Genomic DNA, 17,268 nt, shown 5'->3' on the forward strand with positions numbered 1-17,268 from the left:
CAAATATTATTTTCGAAATTTATCATATTTGTATCCCCTAAATATTATTTTAAATATTATTTTTAATTTTTATCAGATTTTTGTCTCCTAAATATTATTTTTTATTTTTATCAAATTTTTATCTCCTAAATATTATTATAAATAATATTTTTTAATTTTATCAAATTTATATCTCCTAACTATAATTTTAAATATAATTTTCAACTTTTAGCAGATTTTTATCTCCTAAATATTATTTTCGAATTTTATCAAATTTATATCTCCTAAATAATATTTTAAATATTTTTTTCGAGTTTTATCATGTTTTTATTAGTTTTTATCTCCTAAATATTATTTTTGTTTTTTATCAGATTATTGTCTCCTAAATATTATTTTCGATTTTTTATCAAATTTTTATCTCCTAAATATTATTTTAAATAATAATTTTGATTTTAATCATATTTTATCTCCTAAATATTATTCTAATTATTATTTTCGTATTTTATCTACTTTGATCTCATTAACATTATTTGAAATATTATTTTCGATTTTTATCAAATTTTTATCTCCTAACTATTATTTTAAATTTTATTTTCGATTTTTATCAGATTTTTATCTCCTAAATATTATTTTTTTATTTTTTTATCAAATTTTTATCGCCTAAATATTATTTTAAATATTATTATTGATTTTCATCAAATTTTTATCTCCTAGATTTTATTTATAATAACCTGATTTTTGATTTTTACAGAAATGGGTAAATAAATCTGATTTTCATCCCTCGCGGATTTTGTGACATCGTTTTACAGAATGTCTGCAACATTTGAATTTTATTTCATCCCTACCTAAGGCTTCTTCTTTTGGTAACCGGACTTTAGATTTTGTTTCTTATTTTCTTCTTCATCCTATTGACTGTGTGGCAATTAGTTTACATCTTTTTCCATCATGGCCTATAGGTAGTTTCATTTTGTTAAATTATGTGTTTCATTAATTTATACCAAAGTTTTCAAATTTTATGTATAACAATTATTTCATTTTATATGTTAGTGGACATGTTATTGAAAGGGATGATTTGAGAGAATTAACCAAAAATGGGCGGAGCCACAAGTTATTGGAAGTCGACTTTCAAGACTTATTGTTTGTATGTGATATTTAATTTATTGTTTATATTTATTTTTGTTTCTTAATTTTCCAATTGTTAATTCCAGTGGCAAAACAACCTTAAAATGAGGTAGTGGAGAAGGGCTTAGTTCCGATGCAAGATGTATAGATCGCCTTTTACGATGGTATGTTGTCGATAGTTTAGTTTTGATTATGTTAACTAAGTTATTAAATCTAATTACTTTTAAGCTCAACATGAAAGACATAGTTGATGATTTTTTTCCTGGTTCAAATTTTCAATCTACTGGTATTAGCTGATTCAATTCATTTGGAAAATTATTCAACAGTAAAGTTATCTCCTTTTTTTTTTTTGTGTAGTATACTTAATAATGTTCCAGTATAATAGAATTTTGATCATACGATACATCAAACGTTTGTTTATATTCTTACAATATCAAAACAATGCAATTTGTTGTCCCGTGCATCGCACGGGTACAATTACTAGTAATAATAATAACAATAATAATAATAATAATAATAATAATAATAATAATAATAAATAATAATAATAATAATAATAATAATAATAATAATAAATAATAATAATAATAATAATAATAATAATAATAATAATAATAATAATAATAATAAAAATAATAATAATAATAATAATAATAATAATAATAATAATAATAATAATAATAATAATAATAATAATAATAATAATAATAATAATAAATAATAATAATAATAATAATAATAATAATAATAATAATAAATAATAATAATAATAATAATAATAATAATAATAATAATAACAATAATAATAATAATAATAATAATAATAATAATAATAATAATAATAATAATAATAATAATAATAATAATAATAATAATAATAATAATAATAATAATAATAATAATAATAATAATAATAATAATAATAATAATAATAATAACAATAATAACAATAATAATAATAATAATAATAATAATAATAATAATAATAATAATAATAATAATAATAATAATAATAATAATAATAATAATAATAATAATAATAATAATAATAATAAATAATAATAATAATAATAATAATAATAATAATAATAATAATAATAATAATAATAATAATAATAATAATAATAATAATATAATAATAATAATAATAATAATAATAATAATAATAATAATAATAATAATAATAATAATAATAATAATAATAATAATAATAATAATAATAATAATAATAATAATAATAATAATAATAATAATAATAATAATAATAATAATAATAATAATAATAATAATAATAATAATAATAATAATAATAATAATAATAATAATAATAATAATAATAATAATAATAATAATAATAATAATAATAATAATAATAATAATAATAATAATAATAATAATAATAATAAAGATTGACTAGAAATAAGAAATCAAATTTAGCGTTTTCATTAAAAGGTTTAATTCTTAAAGAAAAACATAATTATCATTACAATTTTTTAAAAATAGTAAGAATATTTAAATTATGATTTGGACTCATTATAATTGATTTTGGCTGATTTTAACTTATCTGTCTTCATTCTTACTTAATTAACTTAATGATGGGAGTTCATTTTTTTTAGAGGAAGATGGGAGTTCATTTTTACTTTAAACTTCTAAATTTTGATGACAATGTTAATTTTATTTGAACTTTCTATTTTTACACCTAAACATAACCAAAAAATCATTTTTTTATTATTAATTTTTTTATCGTTGCCATCAACGAAAATATGTTTTTCACAAAAACATTAATGGCAAAAAATAGATGTATGCTAAATTATTGTATTATAAAGGAGGTGGATGCCAATATTTGAAATGAATGGGGTGTTGTTGCCAAACTACCAAAGTTTAAGGAAGATGAATGCCAAAATTTATGGCTTTAAATACATTAAATAACGCCTTATATGTAGTAAATAAAAAATGGTGGATCGTTAAATTAAGAGGGTAAGTGTATTTTTGAAATACGAGAGTAACTGCGACATAGTACAAGGGAAAAAAATGTATATATTTTCCCTACTAATTGTGCTCTTATACAATTTACAAAGGTGTGTGTTTTCATTTCAAATCTTTAATCATAGTCAAGCTTTATATACACTACAAGAAAGTTCGCATTTGGCTACAATGAATTTCGTTGTGGAAAGTATCTAATTTCGTTGCTAATTCTATTCGCAACGAAAATAAGTCGTTGCTAGCTTCGTTGTCTTTTGTTTGTTACGGAAAGTTCGGGGCAACAAATTAAAAGTTGTTGCCAATACATTAAAGTTTGCGCAACGAATTCATGTCGTTGGCAAATATTTTTCGTTGCCTATACATTTAGAATGCACAATGAATATATTTTGTTGGCAATTATATATCGTTGCCAATGTATTATGTATACACAACGAATTTATTTTCGTCGCCAATAGTATACACAACGAATTTATTTTCGTTGCCAACGAATTTATTTCATTGCAAAACATATGGTCCGGATTTTTATCGAAGCCGGACCCACATCCGCCAACCCGACCCACATCCATTGGCGCACCGGACCCGAATCCATTGGACCACCGAGCCAAGCCGGACCCGAATCCATTGGACCACCGGCCACTTCGGAATATGAATAGTTGGTCGAACTCACGATCGGCCCAACGGGTTGATAAATGTTAAATATATGAAAATATGAAATTGGTAGGAATTGAACCCTGGTTGATTTGAAGTTAGAGACCCTTCAAACCGCTGGGCCAACATTATATTCTGCAAACTTGCTGAAAATAAAATTGTAAAAACTAAATAGACAAGGTAAAATGTTTAATATAGTTATATAAATAAATAATATGTCAAAAAAATAATTTACAATAAAATTAAATTATAAATATAACATCTTGTCATTAATTCTCCACTATTAATAAATGTATATATACTTAATTTTTAAAACCATATAAACAATTAACTTAACAAAAAATGCATGAGTTACTGCTAGTTAATATAAATAAATTTTCTTATCGTATTTTATTTTATATAAATATATATATATATATATATATATATATATATATATATATATATATATATATATATATATATATATATATATATATATATATATATATATATATATATAATAATAATAATAATAATAACAATAATATATACAATAAATTAAAATCAAGAAAAAATAGTTGGTTTGTAAATTGGCAACGATTATATTTTAATTTGTTGCCAAATCACTTGGAACATTTACAAACAATTATATTTTGTTGCTAAATCACTTGGAGCATTTACAACAAAATATTTTGTTGTCTTTTATCACTTACTGGCAACAAAATAAATTTGTTGCCGTTGTATATGTATTTACTACAATTTTATATCGTAGCAAAAAGAAACACTCTTTTGCAACAAATGAAGTTGTTGTCTTACATTAAATTCGTTGCGAAATATATATGATACTATTCACAACAATAGTTTTCGTTGCCTATGAGGTTCAAAGGCAACAAAAATTTCTTGTTACAAAAAGGTTATTCTTTAGCCACAATTACTATATTTCGTTGCTAAAATATAATTATTGGCAACAAAATTAATTTCGTCCACAAAGAAATCGTTGCCTGTTTTATATTTTCTTGTAGTGATAGTAGTTGCACTAAACATATCATAAACAAAGAAGACAACATCAAAAAGCACAAATACAAAATATAAATATAAACAATTAAATAAAAGAATGAACATAAATTAAAATTAAAAAAAAAAAAAAAAATGGTGACTCATCTCATTCATGAATGGTTTCCAAAGCAGGCTCCCAAGATCTCTGCCTAGTGAACCTTTCACCATTTGCTGACTCATCCTCCAAATTATTAATATTATTATTAGGGAAAAGACAAAAAAAATCATGAGGAAAAGTAATACTAGTAATATTCTTCTTGGAGAAAATAACTGCTTGTTGTTTGAATCCTAATTTAGTAGAGGTTTTATGGGTATTGACAATGGAGTTCATCTCATCATCTGTGAGCACTGAGTAAAGCATTTCCATGGGGAGAAGGAAATACAGTTGCCCTATCTCCAATTCTTCGTCTGCGCACACCCCGGGAATTCTCTGCCCGACTCGTAGGTGAGTCGACTCGCACAGAAACTGACCTGGATTTCGTATCAATATTTCTGCTGCTTTCGGCGGCGATGATTTCGTAGTGTATATCAGCAGTCTGCCGTCGGTGGTTGAGACTACTCTCACTACTCCGCCGCCGCCGCCGCCGTTGGAGATGATTGATGGTGCACACATTAGTGCTGCATTGCCCATCTCTCACTTTCTCTCTCTAGAAATTTCGAGGGTAAAATTATTGGAGTGTGTTTGCTTTGGAACAAAAGTTTGATCGTTTATTATAAATGTGTTATGATATATGTCTTAATTAATTGGGGTTAGTATGCTGGAATCCCGAGCTTAATTAGAATTATCTAGATTTTTTTTTTTAAATACACTACTATTTTAAAATATAATATAATTCGCATCTTAATTTTTTTTTTAATTAGAATCTATTTAATTGAACTAGTCCTTTAGTTCTAACTTCTAACAAGTTTTGTCACTATAAATCTGTATCTCAAATCCATTAAATACTTTTAATGAACACTATTTGTACTACCAATTGATTTAATCTCGCTTGAGACACTGAAAATGAAGTTTTTTGGCACTTTGCACCCTTCAAAAATAATAATAGTAGTTTGCACTCTCAAAACGCGATAAATCATTTACAATGCATACATAACTAAATAACGAGGGCAGTTTTATTTTTTATTGATTTTTTTTTTTATTTCCAGGATGCATAATTAAAAATTAAATAGTTATTTTCTTCAACCACCAATCTAATTTTGAACCTACAAAGTGCGAGAAAATAAAAATCACACCTGATTATTGAAAATATTATATTTTCTTACAAAATAAAATAAAATTTTATCACTAAATTATTCAATTGATGAATCTTTTATTGTAATTAGTAAAAATATTTGATAGACATATTTGTAAGAAAATATTGGAGATTTTTTTTGATAAAATATTTTTTTTATTATAAAAATATAAATCTTAAATATTTTGATAAGATGTATTTTTATTTGGTTTTTTAAAGGACTGATGAATAAAAAATAATTGATTTGACATTTGGCATCGTAAATTTTAGACGTTAACTATTGAGGCACACATTTAAAAAGTTGCTTAACATGGTTGAATTTTAGAAGAGAAAAAAAAAACCACATAAAAGGCCTAATATTTATATAATAATTACAATAAATCAATATATATGTTCACAATTTTGAGGGGTAATATAGTAAAATTAGCCTACCTAATTCTATGAAATGCATGCTTAATTAATATTTTAATTGAATTAGAAAATGTAAATGAGTCCAAAAGATATTTTGGATGTTTAGTGCATGACAGATAGTGGTAGTTAAGGTGGGAGAGAAGGGTGTCCCTTTGATTATCTGTATTCATAATATTCACAACAAATACTCTTCTGTCTTAACTTTTTCTTTTTTTTTTTCTTTTTTTTTTGTTTCTCGTAAAAGAAAAAAATAAATTAAAATCAATTATTCATGAATATTAAACGGCAAACACCATTAATTAAATAGTAATTAGATAAATATGTGTTACTATTTTTTCTTTCGAGCACCTAGATTTTCTATCTATGGACGTAAAGGAATCGACTTCATCTGAATATTTTGAATTTGTATTGATTTCAAATAAAATCAAGCTCGAACGGGCTTTAATAAATTGAGAATGAATCGAGTCGAATTGATGTTTTCCTCTATGTATTGTCTTGAATCGAGCTCAAAGGGGATTTAATGATTTGATCCCATTTACATCCTTGAAATGGAGTTTTTTTGGCACTTTGTACTTAAAAAAAATAAAATCAATATCATTTTACACCATCAAAAAGCAATAAATCGTTCCTAATGCACCCTGGATTGAATATTTAAAACTTAATGACGACAACTATTTTTCTATTGTTTTCTTTATTTCTATGGTTGAAAATAACAGATTAAAATTTTATTTTCTTCGACATCCAACCTAATTTTGAGCGCACAATGTGCAAAAATATAAAAACCATATATACCGAAAAAACTATTTTTTTTTACAAAATAAAATAAAAAAGAATTTTATCACTAAACTATTCGATAGATAAATCTTTTATTGTAATTGGGATATTTGGTAGAAATCCTTGGAAGAAAATATAATTTGCAAATAAATTGATAGCAAAATAGTTGAAGGGTATTTTTTTTTTTTTTGTAAAATATTTATTTTCTGATAAAAACATAATTTTAAAATATGTTAATGTGATGTATTTTCATTTTTGCACTATATAATTTCAAAAGAATTGATGAATAGAAAAAAATGATTTGACAAATGGAAACCTAAAGAAATCCCACTAAAAATATTAAATTCCCTTCATCAGCTTTAAAAATTCATTCGAGGTGCATTATACATGGTTTATTATGTTTCGAAGGTGCAAAATACTCTTTATTTTTTTCAAGTGTACAAAGTGTCAAAATACCACACTTCAAGGGTGCAAAAGGAAATTAAACCAAATTTAATTATTTTCGTCTCTATTTTTCATTGACAAATCAGCTTGGCATCCAATATTTTGATTTCAGTAATTTTATGTGATGGAAATTATTATATATAGCATATGGAAATTATTATATATAGCATGCTATATATATTCTTATTTTTTTTGTAGAGGCAAGATTGGTTGTGATTTCAAATCAATTTGTTGGCTTAATCTAGATTTAATTATTCATTTGTGGCACATGGAGCAAGACTCCAGTCTATCACCAGTCACGTAAAGACACTAATCAAAACAATGATTGGACACATATTCCAACCAGCTAGTAATAATTCAAAAATTAAAGAAATTATGTAGGTGGTGCTGAGAGAATCTTAAATCAGTATCTTGTTATTCGTTAACAAATTGTAATTATATGAAATTACAAATATTTTATACATGTTTTTGGCTTGATTTAAACTTGAATAGTACAATAGCTATGAAAGTTGTGATAAAGTTATTTATAATTTTCTCATTTAATTAAATGTTGTTATTCATTAAATACAACAGAGTTAACTCGACAAGAGTTTGAGCTCAAACTTAAGAATTCAAACTTGTATAGATGTTTAAAAGATCGTGAGCCATCTTATTGATATGATGCGCTTGAGCTTGAGCCCAAAAAAATTAGCTCTCGTCTCAAGCTCGCATCCCAAGCTTTGACTTGTATACCTTGAACTTGTATTAGAGATTGTTTCTTTGTTGAGACCTGAAATTGGCTAGTTGACCATGGACCCGTGAATTGGCTCGTTGAGGAAGAGCAGGTTACGGATTTCTATCCCTTTACATGTGAATCCACGGGCTAGACTTTTTTTTTTTTTTTCATTTTATAATTAACTTTTTTACCTATAAATTACACATAGGCCATCTCATTTATCACCAATTCACTGCTAATAAGTTTCATTTCATTGAATTTCTTTCTCAAGTCTCAATTTTTTTGATACATGATAAGTAGGCAATTTGATTTTAAATTCAATAGAAAAGAAATATATTTGAATTTAAATCTAATTTTAGGGCGAAGTTCAAGTCCTTTCAAGTGTTATTTTTTTTGCATTATATTTGAATAATTTACATTTAAAAAAAAAACCCGGGCAAGTCGAACCTGGAACCGGCCCAAACCTGTACGACCCAGCGGGACTCGACCCATCCCGCAACCCGTCCTCCATCTTGGCCGAAACAACGTCTCCGTTTTTCAACCCTTGAACCATGTGGGCATGTCTATTTAGTACTCTACATATAACAATCTAAGTCATATTCTCAACTCGTATCAAATATGCATATCTGAGAAGCGCGATTATGAGGCCGACTAAAGATTTTAGTGTGGGCGCATTCACAAAATCGACTTTTCTAACATTTATAAGCTCAATAATTTGTCTATCCAACTTACTTAATTATAAAATAAGATTCTAATATTGTACCGTATAGCTTCGATGGGCATGGTGCATCATTAAAGCATAAGGACGAAGAGATCATACAAGGTCTACTGAAAAGAAATTTCTTCCCTTCAAATGTATGCTACTGGTCCGACACGACCCGACCCTATATTGCCAAAAACCTTGAGTCGAATGGCTCATGAATAGTGGTAGAAGTTGGAATAAAATATCCGATTTCGACAGACTTCTACAACATAATTTTCAGTTTTTAAACAATACGATTATTCTGAAGTACGAATATTTGATTTCCAATTTTTATTGAAACTTTTGAATTGAAATCGGTATTATATATAAGATTCTAATTTTGAATGGTCAAGGGGCACAAATAGCCTGTCCCTACTAATCAGATGCATATAAGTTTTTAACCATAGATCTACACATAATAACACACACATAAATCCATGTGTTTATATGCTTAGTGAGTATTTACTTATATAAATCACATAATGTATTTCATAAGGTGTAGGATCTCATAAGTCCGTACATATAATCCAAAATTTAATTTCCAAAATTTAATTGCAAAGTTTTCAAAATTTCTCCCTTAAAAAATGTGGTAGGCTAACCCGACCCGACCCGACCCGTATTTAAAAAGATCTTGAATCAAATAGGAAGAAGATGGGTGGATAACATAACACACCATAACGGAACTTATTACACTTCCAAATTCAAGATTGTTTTTGCGCCACTCAACAAACACTCTCTCTCTCTCTCTCTCTCTCTCTCTCTCTCTCTATTGATTCAATTGGCCCAGTTTTCATCATACAGTAAGAAGAAGAAGAAGAAGAAGAAGAAGAAGAAGAAGAAGAAGAAGAAGAAGAAGAAGAAGAAGAAGAAGACCCAATTTCGATAGCATCAATGGCCGCCACGCCATGCACCGATCTCTACAGCAACAACAGTATCTTACTCTGCAAGAATAGGTCGACTTCTCTCATGGCTTTATCACCTTTCCCATTTCATCAACCTACAAAAATACCCGCCCACTCTTTCTCCAGAGGTTAGTTCAATTGGATAATTATTTAAGCTTAGAATTATTGTTTGATTATGTGTTTATCGGAGAGCTTGCTTAATTTTGCATTCATTAATTTATTACGATTTTAGCTGTTCGACATGGTTATTGATTGGCAAGGTTTTTTGAAGAAACTGTTTCCGATTATGTGAAATCCGTTCTATCCGAATAAATCGCTTGCGAAACCTAAGAAATTCTCGAAAATCGGAAGATTGAAGCAAGCAAAGCTTTTTTTTTTTTTTATGGTGGATTGGATTGTGCACCGAGGGTGCCGGTTTATTGCACTCTTTAACCGAATTCGATATATATATATTTTTAATTCTGGACATTGCATCTATTAGTATCGTTTATTCTCGATTTTATTGCAAGACCAGCATTTTAGGATCTAACAACCCGAAGAACATTTGTACTAGTTGTCTTAGGCCCCGTTTGGTTGGCAAGATAAGATTGTCCAAGATAAGATTAAATAATCTAATGAAACCCAATTATTTTATTGGATCTTGAAACGTCCAATAAAAAAAACTCATTAGAAGGCAAATAAGCCATGATTATATAATTTTGACGGGTCGACCCGGCAATTTATTGAGGATGCCAAACATCAAATTAAGTCCAACTATTTAGTTAATCATGGCTTATCTAGGCAACCAAACGGGACCTTAGGAGATTATATTTAGAGGTTATGTCATTAATTTGTTGTCGAGGTTGGGGGCGAGGAGCTTTTTTTCTGAGACGTTTTGCGCGGTTCTGTTATTACGTGTTGATTTTTCGGTTCGTGTGATTCTTTTAGAACTATAAATTACAGAAAGGACTTATTCTCAAACAGTTTCCACACTAGGAGTTTCTACTTTCTCGAAAGCAACTTCTTCATCGTCAAAATCGAAGAGGTTACTCTCTACGATACCCCGATGCAGTGACTCGTCAAATTTAAGTGGCGATAAAGACGAAGAAATCTCAAAGAAGGAAAAGGTACGTATAGACACCAATGGTTAAAAACATCAATACAATTTCTTCGTAATGTTTATCGAGACTTTATTATGCAAATATCTGTCTGAGTGATTGTTTAGATTGTAAAACGCTCCCTTTTCGTATAATATTATTCGATCACGGTATGTTTGGTTTGTTATGATTAGTTATTTGTTCGTAATGCAGACACCTTTCGGATATTCAAGAAAGGATGTTATACTAATTGGAGTCGGAGTTACTGGACTTGGCATCGGCCTCAAAAGTGGATTGGAGGTACGATGGCTCGTATCTCGTTTTGAATTTTGTTTGCTTTTAATCAGGTGAAATAATATTTTCCAAACGCGAAGAATTTAGAGAATTAAATCAAACTAAAGCAAAAAAATTGACTGAATTGACGAGGATGCAGAATTAGTGCATGTGAGAGAATAATCAAACTACAGAAAGATCAATGAGTTCATCGATTCATGTTTACGTGATGTGAGTGTAGCTCATAATTCAGCCAAGAGCAGAAAAGAAAAAAAAAGCAAAAAAAGAATCAAGAAGTCGTAAAGTATTTAAAGATGTATACTTGAATTAGTATATATCATCGTAATTCTTGATTTGTTTTCTTGAAATCGTATTGCAGTACGTTGGAGTTGATCCATTACAGGCAGGGAATGTGGTTCAGTTAGTATTGGTTTTAGGTCTTACGGTAGGTTGGATTTCGACATATATCTTCAGAGTCTCGAATAAGGAGATGACATATGCCACGCAATTACGCGACTATGAAGACAAAGTCATGCAGGTCAACTCACCGTAACTCCCTTCATTTTTTCGACTTCGAGTTTTCAAGATTCTTTAAACAATTTTGCAGCATGAGGTTAAAATGGTAATTTTGATGAAATTTGACAGAAACGTTTGGAGAGCTTAACAGAAGCAGAGATCGTAGCACTAGTCGAACAGGTTGAGGAAGAGAAGAGACAGTTGGCTGCTGGTGAGCAACTCAAATAATTAGCGGTTTTTCCGATCGGCAATTGTTGTATAATCCGCCGCGTATTGAAAATTATATATAGTACAGAAAAAATTAGGACAAACACTTTTTTTTTTTTTTATGTAGCAAAGCAAATTATTATGAGCAGATGCTGATACACTAGTGATGAATCTCAATACCCAATCCACGTGATTTATATAGGGTGAAAAATGCTTTGCTTAATGTGTGTATACGTATTTACTTAAGTACCCATTTTAAAATCATAATTATGTTTTACACTTTACTTCAAACTATTTGTTAAATTCTTATACTTAATAAATATTTTGATTATATTTTTTTTATTTGAAGACACAATTGGGGTTTGTATTTTTTTAATTATCATATATATACTAGCATGGAGTACCGCGCGCCCCTATCCTATGCCAATCGAATTTTGTTCGACAGTACAATAATGCTTTGGAGGGAGTCGTCAAACTAATTTTAAGGAGCAGCTAAAACGAAGACCAATTCTTGTTACTTCAATACCACTACAAACAAAAAAAAAAAAGAAAAAAAAAGGTTCTTCCATAGTTCAACAATGATGAACAAAATTGCCTCGACGTTCATCCATTAACCATATCGAAGTCACAAATATCCGATAATTACGGTTCTTTCAATTGTCTCTTAACATCCTACGAATATGAAAGAAACGGGGAGTAGTGACCAACAGAGCAACTTAAAAAATGTACGTAGAAGTATAGTAGAGCACAGCCACAAAAGAACTGGGGGTGAAGTTTTTATTAGCCACTTCACCTGTATGTTTATAGTTTAGTTCGCACAAACGCGACTTAATAATCAACTACTCTGCTCCTTGTAAATAATCTTAGTTCAGCAGAGCATCGGATGGAGGGGTAAAATTGTCCGAATAATATCGTAGTGAGTATAAGAATCCGCGGATTGAAGAACTCAACCGACAAAGAATAAGGACTGGCAATTAACATAGGCAACCCCCACCATTTTTGCCCAAGTCGGATGAGATTTTGTGACAGCAAATACCCAATGTGGGAAGAGAGAGAAAAAAAGAATATGCTGTTATTATCTCCTGCTTTTTATTGGCTTCAGTCTCTTAACAGCCATGAAAGTTACTGCAGCCGAAAGAGAGTACCTGCACCACATCATCTATATTACGAAAAAACCCATTGCAAAAAAGCATATATATATATATATATATATATATATATATATATATATATATGTGTGTGTGTGTGTGTGTGTGTGTGTGTGTGTGTGTGTGTGTGTGTGGATCTACATGCAAAGAAAGTACGAAAATAGTGATGGAGTGATAAATTTACCATGTCAGCATGTAGTTTAGATGGTCCTGTGGCATAACCGAACTACGAATTAATGTAATAGCATCCTTTTGTATTGGGTATGGGCTGCTTGGATTAACATGTTCATTAATATCTTCAACGTATAACGTATTCTCCGGAAGTCCACAAACACGAGCAAGTGCTGGAACATCCACATAAAACCACTGAGCGGCATTCGGATCATTTGCAGGAACAAATATACTAGGATTCTCGCTACCTCGTATAACTCCAATCACTTCGACAGGAGTAACAGATGGAAGAAGATTCTCCTAGAATTATTATTACAATGTCATGTAAGTTATGCGTGTATATTATCATATATTTGATATTTAATTAAGAAGGCGGAGGAAAATTAGTTAGAACCTCGACAACTTCTTGCTTATCATTAGACCAAAAACGCCACCAAGAAACCTTTGCACTTTCTTGAATTGAGGCGGATGAGCTATTTTTTGCCGGTGGTTCGTCTTCAGACACGTTTAATAATGCCTTGTCTCTCCAGCTTCGTGGGACCCATCCTCTGTTGACTAGTATGGGTGACTGTACACTGCAAAAAAAAGTTTTAAGAATAGGATATGAATACGAATACTAAATTTTTAAAACTAAGGTGCATGCGTTGTAAGTTATTTTTTTAGGCCAATTTTTTATAATTATATTTTCAAATAACCCGAAAGTTGAAGTAGAATCCTCTCAACCGGAGACTGATTTCCACGTAATTTATATTTTTTCTTTATATGAAGAAAGAATGTGTTTTCTGCTCTCCGTTAGCACAAACACCAATATTGAAGCATTACAGACCACCCATTATATACCATAGATTTAAACGAACCAAAAATATGATACGTAAAATACAGCACAAGAACCGTAATAGTTTAGAAACTGAAAATACAGACTATCTTCATCAGAGAGAGAATCTCTGTGTGTGTGTGTGTGTGTGTGTGTGTGTTATAACCTTTCTTGTGAATATTTAAACAATACGGGTACCTTTCGCGATCACCATGGAGAGGAACAAGGGGAGTTATGAGGTAGTATCCATTTTCAGTCACACCAGAAATGCTCCTTGAGCGTGGGCCCACATATATCGACTTTTTCTCGTCAAAAACTCCTTTAAATTGTACTCTCCTAAACTCCAGGGAATCCAAACTCCCATTGGAAGGCACAATTTCATTGCCCTTAAGTGGCTCCAATCCTAGTCTACTCTGCCGATACTCCAGCGTTTTCATCTACAGAAGCAAACAAACATAACCCTGTGATTCGAATTCATTTTCGAACTAAACAACAACCTAATTGCAACAAATGAATCGACGCATTCAAAAGTTTGATCACAAGAAACCTATTGCATTCATCACTAATGCGACGACATTTGGAATTATACACTACGGTTACGACTATTCTGAACAAGATAGGTAGTAACTATAGAACGAAAGGTCTGCTCTCAAACTTTTCGAATTGCAGTTTGTTTGTTCGTTCAATATACTACTCCTTACACCGAAAAAACTAGCTTGTGCTGAAAACAATCAAGTAGATCAATTTAGCTAAGAGATGCTCCACAATAACTAGATCTTCGGTTTTAAGCTGCTGAACCACATATACATGTATATAATCCACAAAGAGGAGTAATGAATATTGACAGATATACATTTATAATTTTGGATGAATTCAAAAAAAAAAAAAACCTTTTCTTGTCTTCTCAAGATTTGCCAAGTGCCGAGGCCAAACGTCATGGCTCCCGGTATAAAAAGCAATAGCTTTGACCATGTTGATCTTCTTTTTATCTCTGAAGATCCCAAAAAAAACCCCAAATCAGTTTCAAAGTAAAATTCGACCTAGAAATCATAATTTTCTAATAAATAATCCTCCCAAGGGAAATGAACAAATCTGGCAATGCAAAACCCTACAAAAAAAAAAGGGGGGATGATTCGTATGACCTTGTTCTGGTTGAGGTTCGGCGGAGATGGCAGCGGCGGAGGTGGAAATCGGGGACGAGTGCGGGACCCACTTAGGAGGGATCGCCGGAGTTAGTCGCTGCCGGAGATTTTTAGCTAGGGTTCTGGAGATGGAAGGTGTTGACATGTTTTAGGATTGTGAGGGTGACATCCAGAAAACGTCGTCGTACGACGTTGCAGCTGTGTTTGGGTATACTGAAAGGGTTTTTCAGTGTCTGGGAATTTTTGGCGTGTGATTCTTATGCTTGGACCATGTCCTTAATTTCATTTGGAACATGCTTTTTTTTTTTTTTTTTTTTTTTTAAGTGAAATGCTAATTGCAATGGGATTTTTTACTGAAAATGCTCGGTACTCTTATTTCTCATTTTTCCATCTTTCTAAAAAATCCGAAACTTTCTCAACTAAAAAAAATCGAAAAACGGGAATCTTAAGTTCGTTTGACAAATTTGCTGCAGAGCAATAACAACTTCTTCAATGGCCGATCCTGACGACTTTTACAAAGTAAAAATGAAGAAATTCGCGAAGAGGGGGGGGGGGGGGGGGGGGGGGGGTGTTTGGAATCGTGCAGTGTAGCACGAGAACTCCAAATAATGGAGGTTTTCGTACTTCACAGTACGAGATTTTTTTTTAAAAAGGAGCAATTCGTCATCTGCAGGACGGGAACCTAGGTTTCCGTGCCCTAGAGGAAAGGGAAACATGGGATTCGTCCTCTGGGGCACGAGTAATTTAATTTCTTTTTCATAGTCTTATTAATATACTAATTATTAATTTGTATACTTTGGTAGGCTAATGAAGGTGATTTTGACAATGAATTTGACGATGAATATGAGAACGAGTACAAGAATCCCAACATGTGTTATAATGTTCCTCAAAACACACCAACAACTTCTGAGGATCACAGTGAATATTTCAATGTGGATATTGAGTTTGAAACTGGCAAAGAATTAGTGGCATGGGCAAAAAACAACGCTGCTACTCATGGTCATCGATTGATAGTAGCTTCAAGCGAGAAAAACGTTTATGTACTAATTACATGTCATATGTCTGGGAAGGGACGTGAAAAACGAACCGATGGTGTGAGGCTACGAAATGTGGGAACAAAGAAATGTGGATGTACATTTCGTTTATACGGTAGCAAAAATCGATATGATGGACTATGGCGAATGAAAAAAGAGAATATGGTGGGGAAGACTATGATACAGCATGTGACGTCGAGCCTTCAAAAAAACTGGATATGAATATTGGTATCGAAGTAGTGAAGCTGGTGATACAGTTATTGATTTGATGTTTGTCGCTCCTATTATTTCACTGAAACTTTTGCGGTTATTTCATCACGTTATATTGATGGACTGCACTTACAAAATCAATAGGTATGAAGTTATTTTGTATTTAGTTTGATTGCATTTGGTATTTATGTTTTGAGGTTTAAAAATATTTTATGTAGGTATGAAATGCCACTCTGGAAATAGTTGGGATTACCCATGTTGGTTATAATTTTACAATTGTTGTTGCTTTTAGATCCCATGAAGGTGAAGACATTTATGTATGAACTATGAGTTGTTTGAAATGTGCATTGGGTGGGCTGGTACCTGATGTGATATTGACGGATTGTGAATTGGGACTCATTAAAGCACTTGCTCAAATTTTTCCAGATTCCAAACATTTCTTGTGTCTGTTTCACATCAATAGAAATGTGGAAAAAATGCGTCGAAGTTTATTGGAAGTAGTAAACACAGGGTTATATTCCAGCACGGACATTGGACAATGCTCATGGAATCGAAAACAGAAAATGATTACTATGAAAATTACGAGCAAATGGTTAGACGCTATGGTTGTTACCCCAAAGTGGTGTCATACCTTAACGATACTTGGCTGATATACAAGCAAAAATTCGTCAAAGCAGGGACTAATAA

At 30.3% G+C, this 17,268-nt stretch overlaps 3 protein-coding genes across 6 annotated transcripts; 1 reads left to right on the forward strand and 2 right to left on the reverse strand.

Annotated features, from left to right (window-relative positions):
* Positions 1-4,762: 4,762 nt before the first annotated feature.
* LOC148768096 (uncharacterized) lies at positions 4,763-5,514 on the reverse strand. Its single transcript, XM_088823548.1, has one exon. The coding sequence runs from the start codon at positions 5,399-5,401 to the stop codon at positions 4,877-4,879; it is 525 nt and encodes a 174-aa protein (XP_088679674.1). The 5' UTR covers positions 5,402-5,514; the 3' UTR covers positions 4,763-4,876.
* A 4,226-nt stretch (positions 5,515-9,740) lies between these two features.
* On the forward strand, positions 9,741-12,353 carry LOC105955046 (uncharacterized). Of its 4 annotated transcripts, none has more exons than XM_088822880.1 (6): positions 9,741-9,888; positions 9,936-10,118; positions 10,933-11,096; positions 11,280-11,366; positions 11,719-11,877; positions 11,985-12,353. In XM_088822880.1, the coding sequence occupies exons 2-6, from the start codon at positions 9,980-9,982 to the stop codon at positions 12,081-12,083; spliced, it is 648 nt and encodes a 215-aa protein (XP_088679006.1). In that variant the 5' UTR covers positions 9,741-9,888; positions 9,936-9,979; the 3' UTR covers positions 12,084-12,353. The 4 variants fall into 4 exon arrangements, with proteins under 4 accessions (XP_088679006.1, XP_088679008.1, XP_088679007.1 ...); XM_088822882.1 differs by having other exon boundaries at positions 9,763-9,888; positions 10,966-11,096; XM_088822881.1 differs by lacking the exon at positions 9,741-9,888 and having other exon boundaries at positions 9,933-10,118; positions 10,966-11,096.
* Positions 12,354-12,638: 285 nt separating this feature from the next.
* Positions 12,639-15,623, reverse strand: SURF1 (Surfeit locus 1 cytochrome c oxidase biogenesis protein). Its single transcript, XM_012978744.2, has 6 exons — positions 15,338-15,623; positions 15,086-15,186; positions 14,394-14,632; positions 13,776-13,956; positions 13,395-13,681; positions 12,639-13,207 (listed from the first exon to the last, which is right to left on the reverse strand). Exons 1-6 carry the CDS (start codon positions 15,480-15,482, stop codon positions 13,138-13,140), a joined length of 1,023 nt encoding a protein of 340 aa, XP_012834198.2. The 5' UTR covers positions 15,483-15,623; the 3' UTR covers positions 12,639-13,137.
* Between the last annotated feature and the right edge of the window lie 1,645 nt (positions 15,624-17,268).

This window comes from Erythranthe guttata, chromosome 9 (genome assembly GCF_056151865.1).
Source record: "Erythranthe guttata isolate IM_541 chromosome 9, IM_541, whole genome shotgun sequence".
In the NCBI taxonomy this organism is placed as follows: Eukaryota; Viridiplantae; Streptophyta; class Magnoliopsida; order Lamiales; family Phrymaceae; genus Erythranthe; species Erythranthe guttata.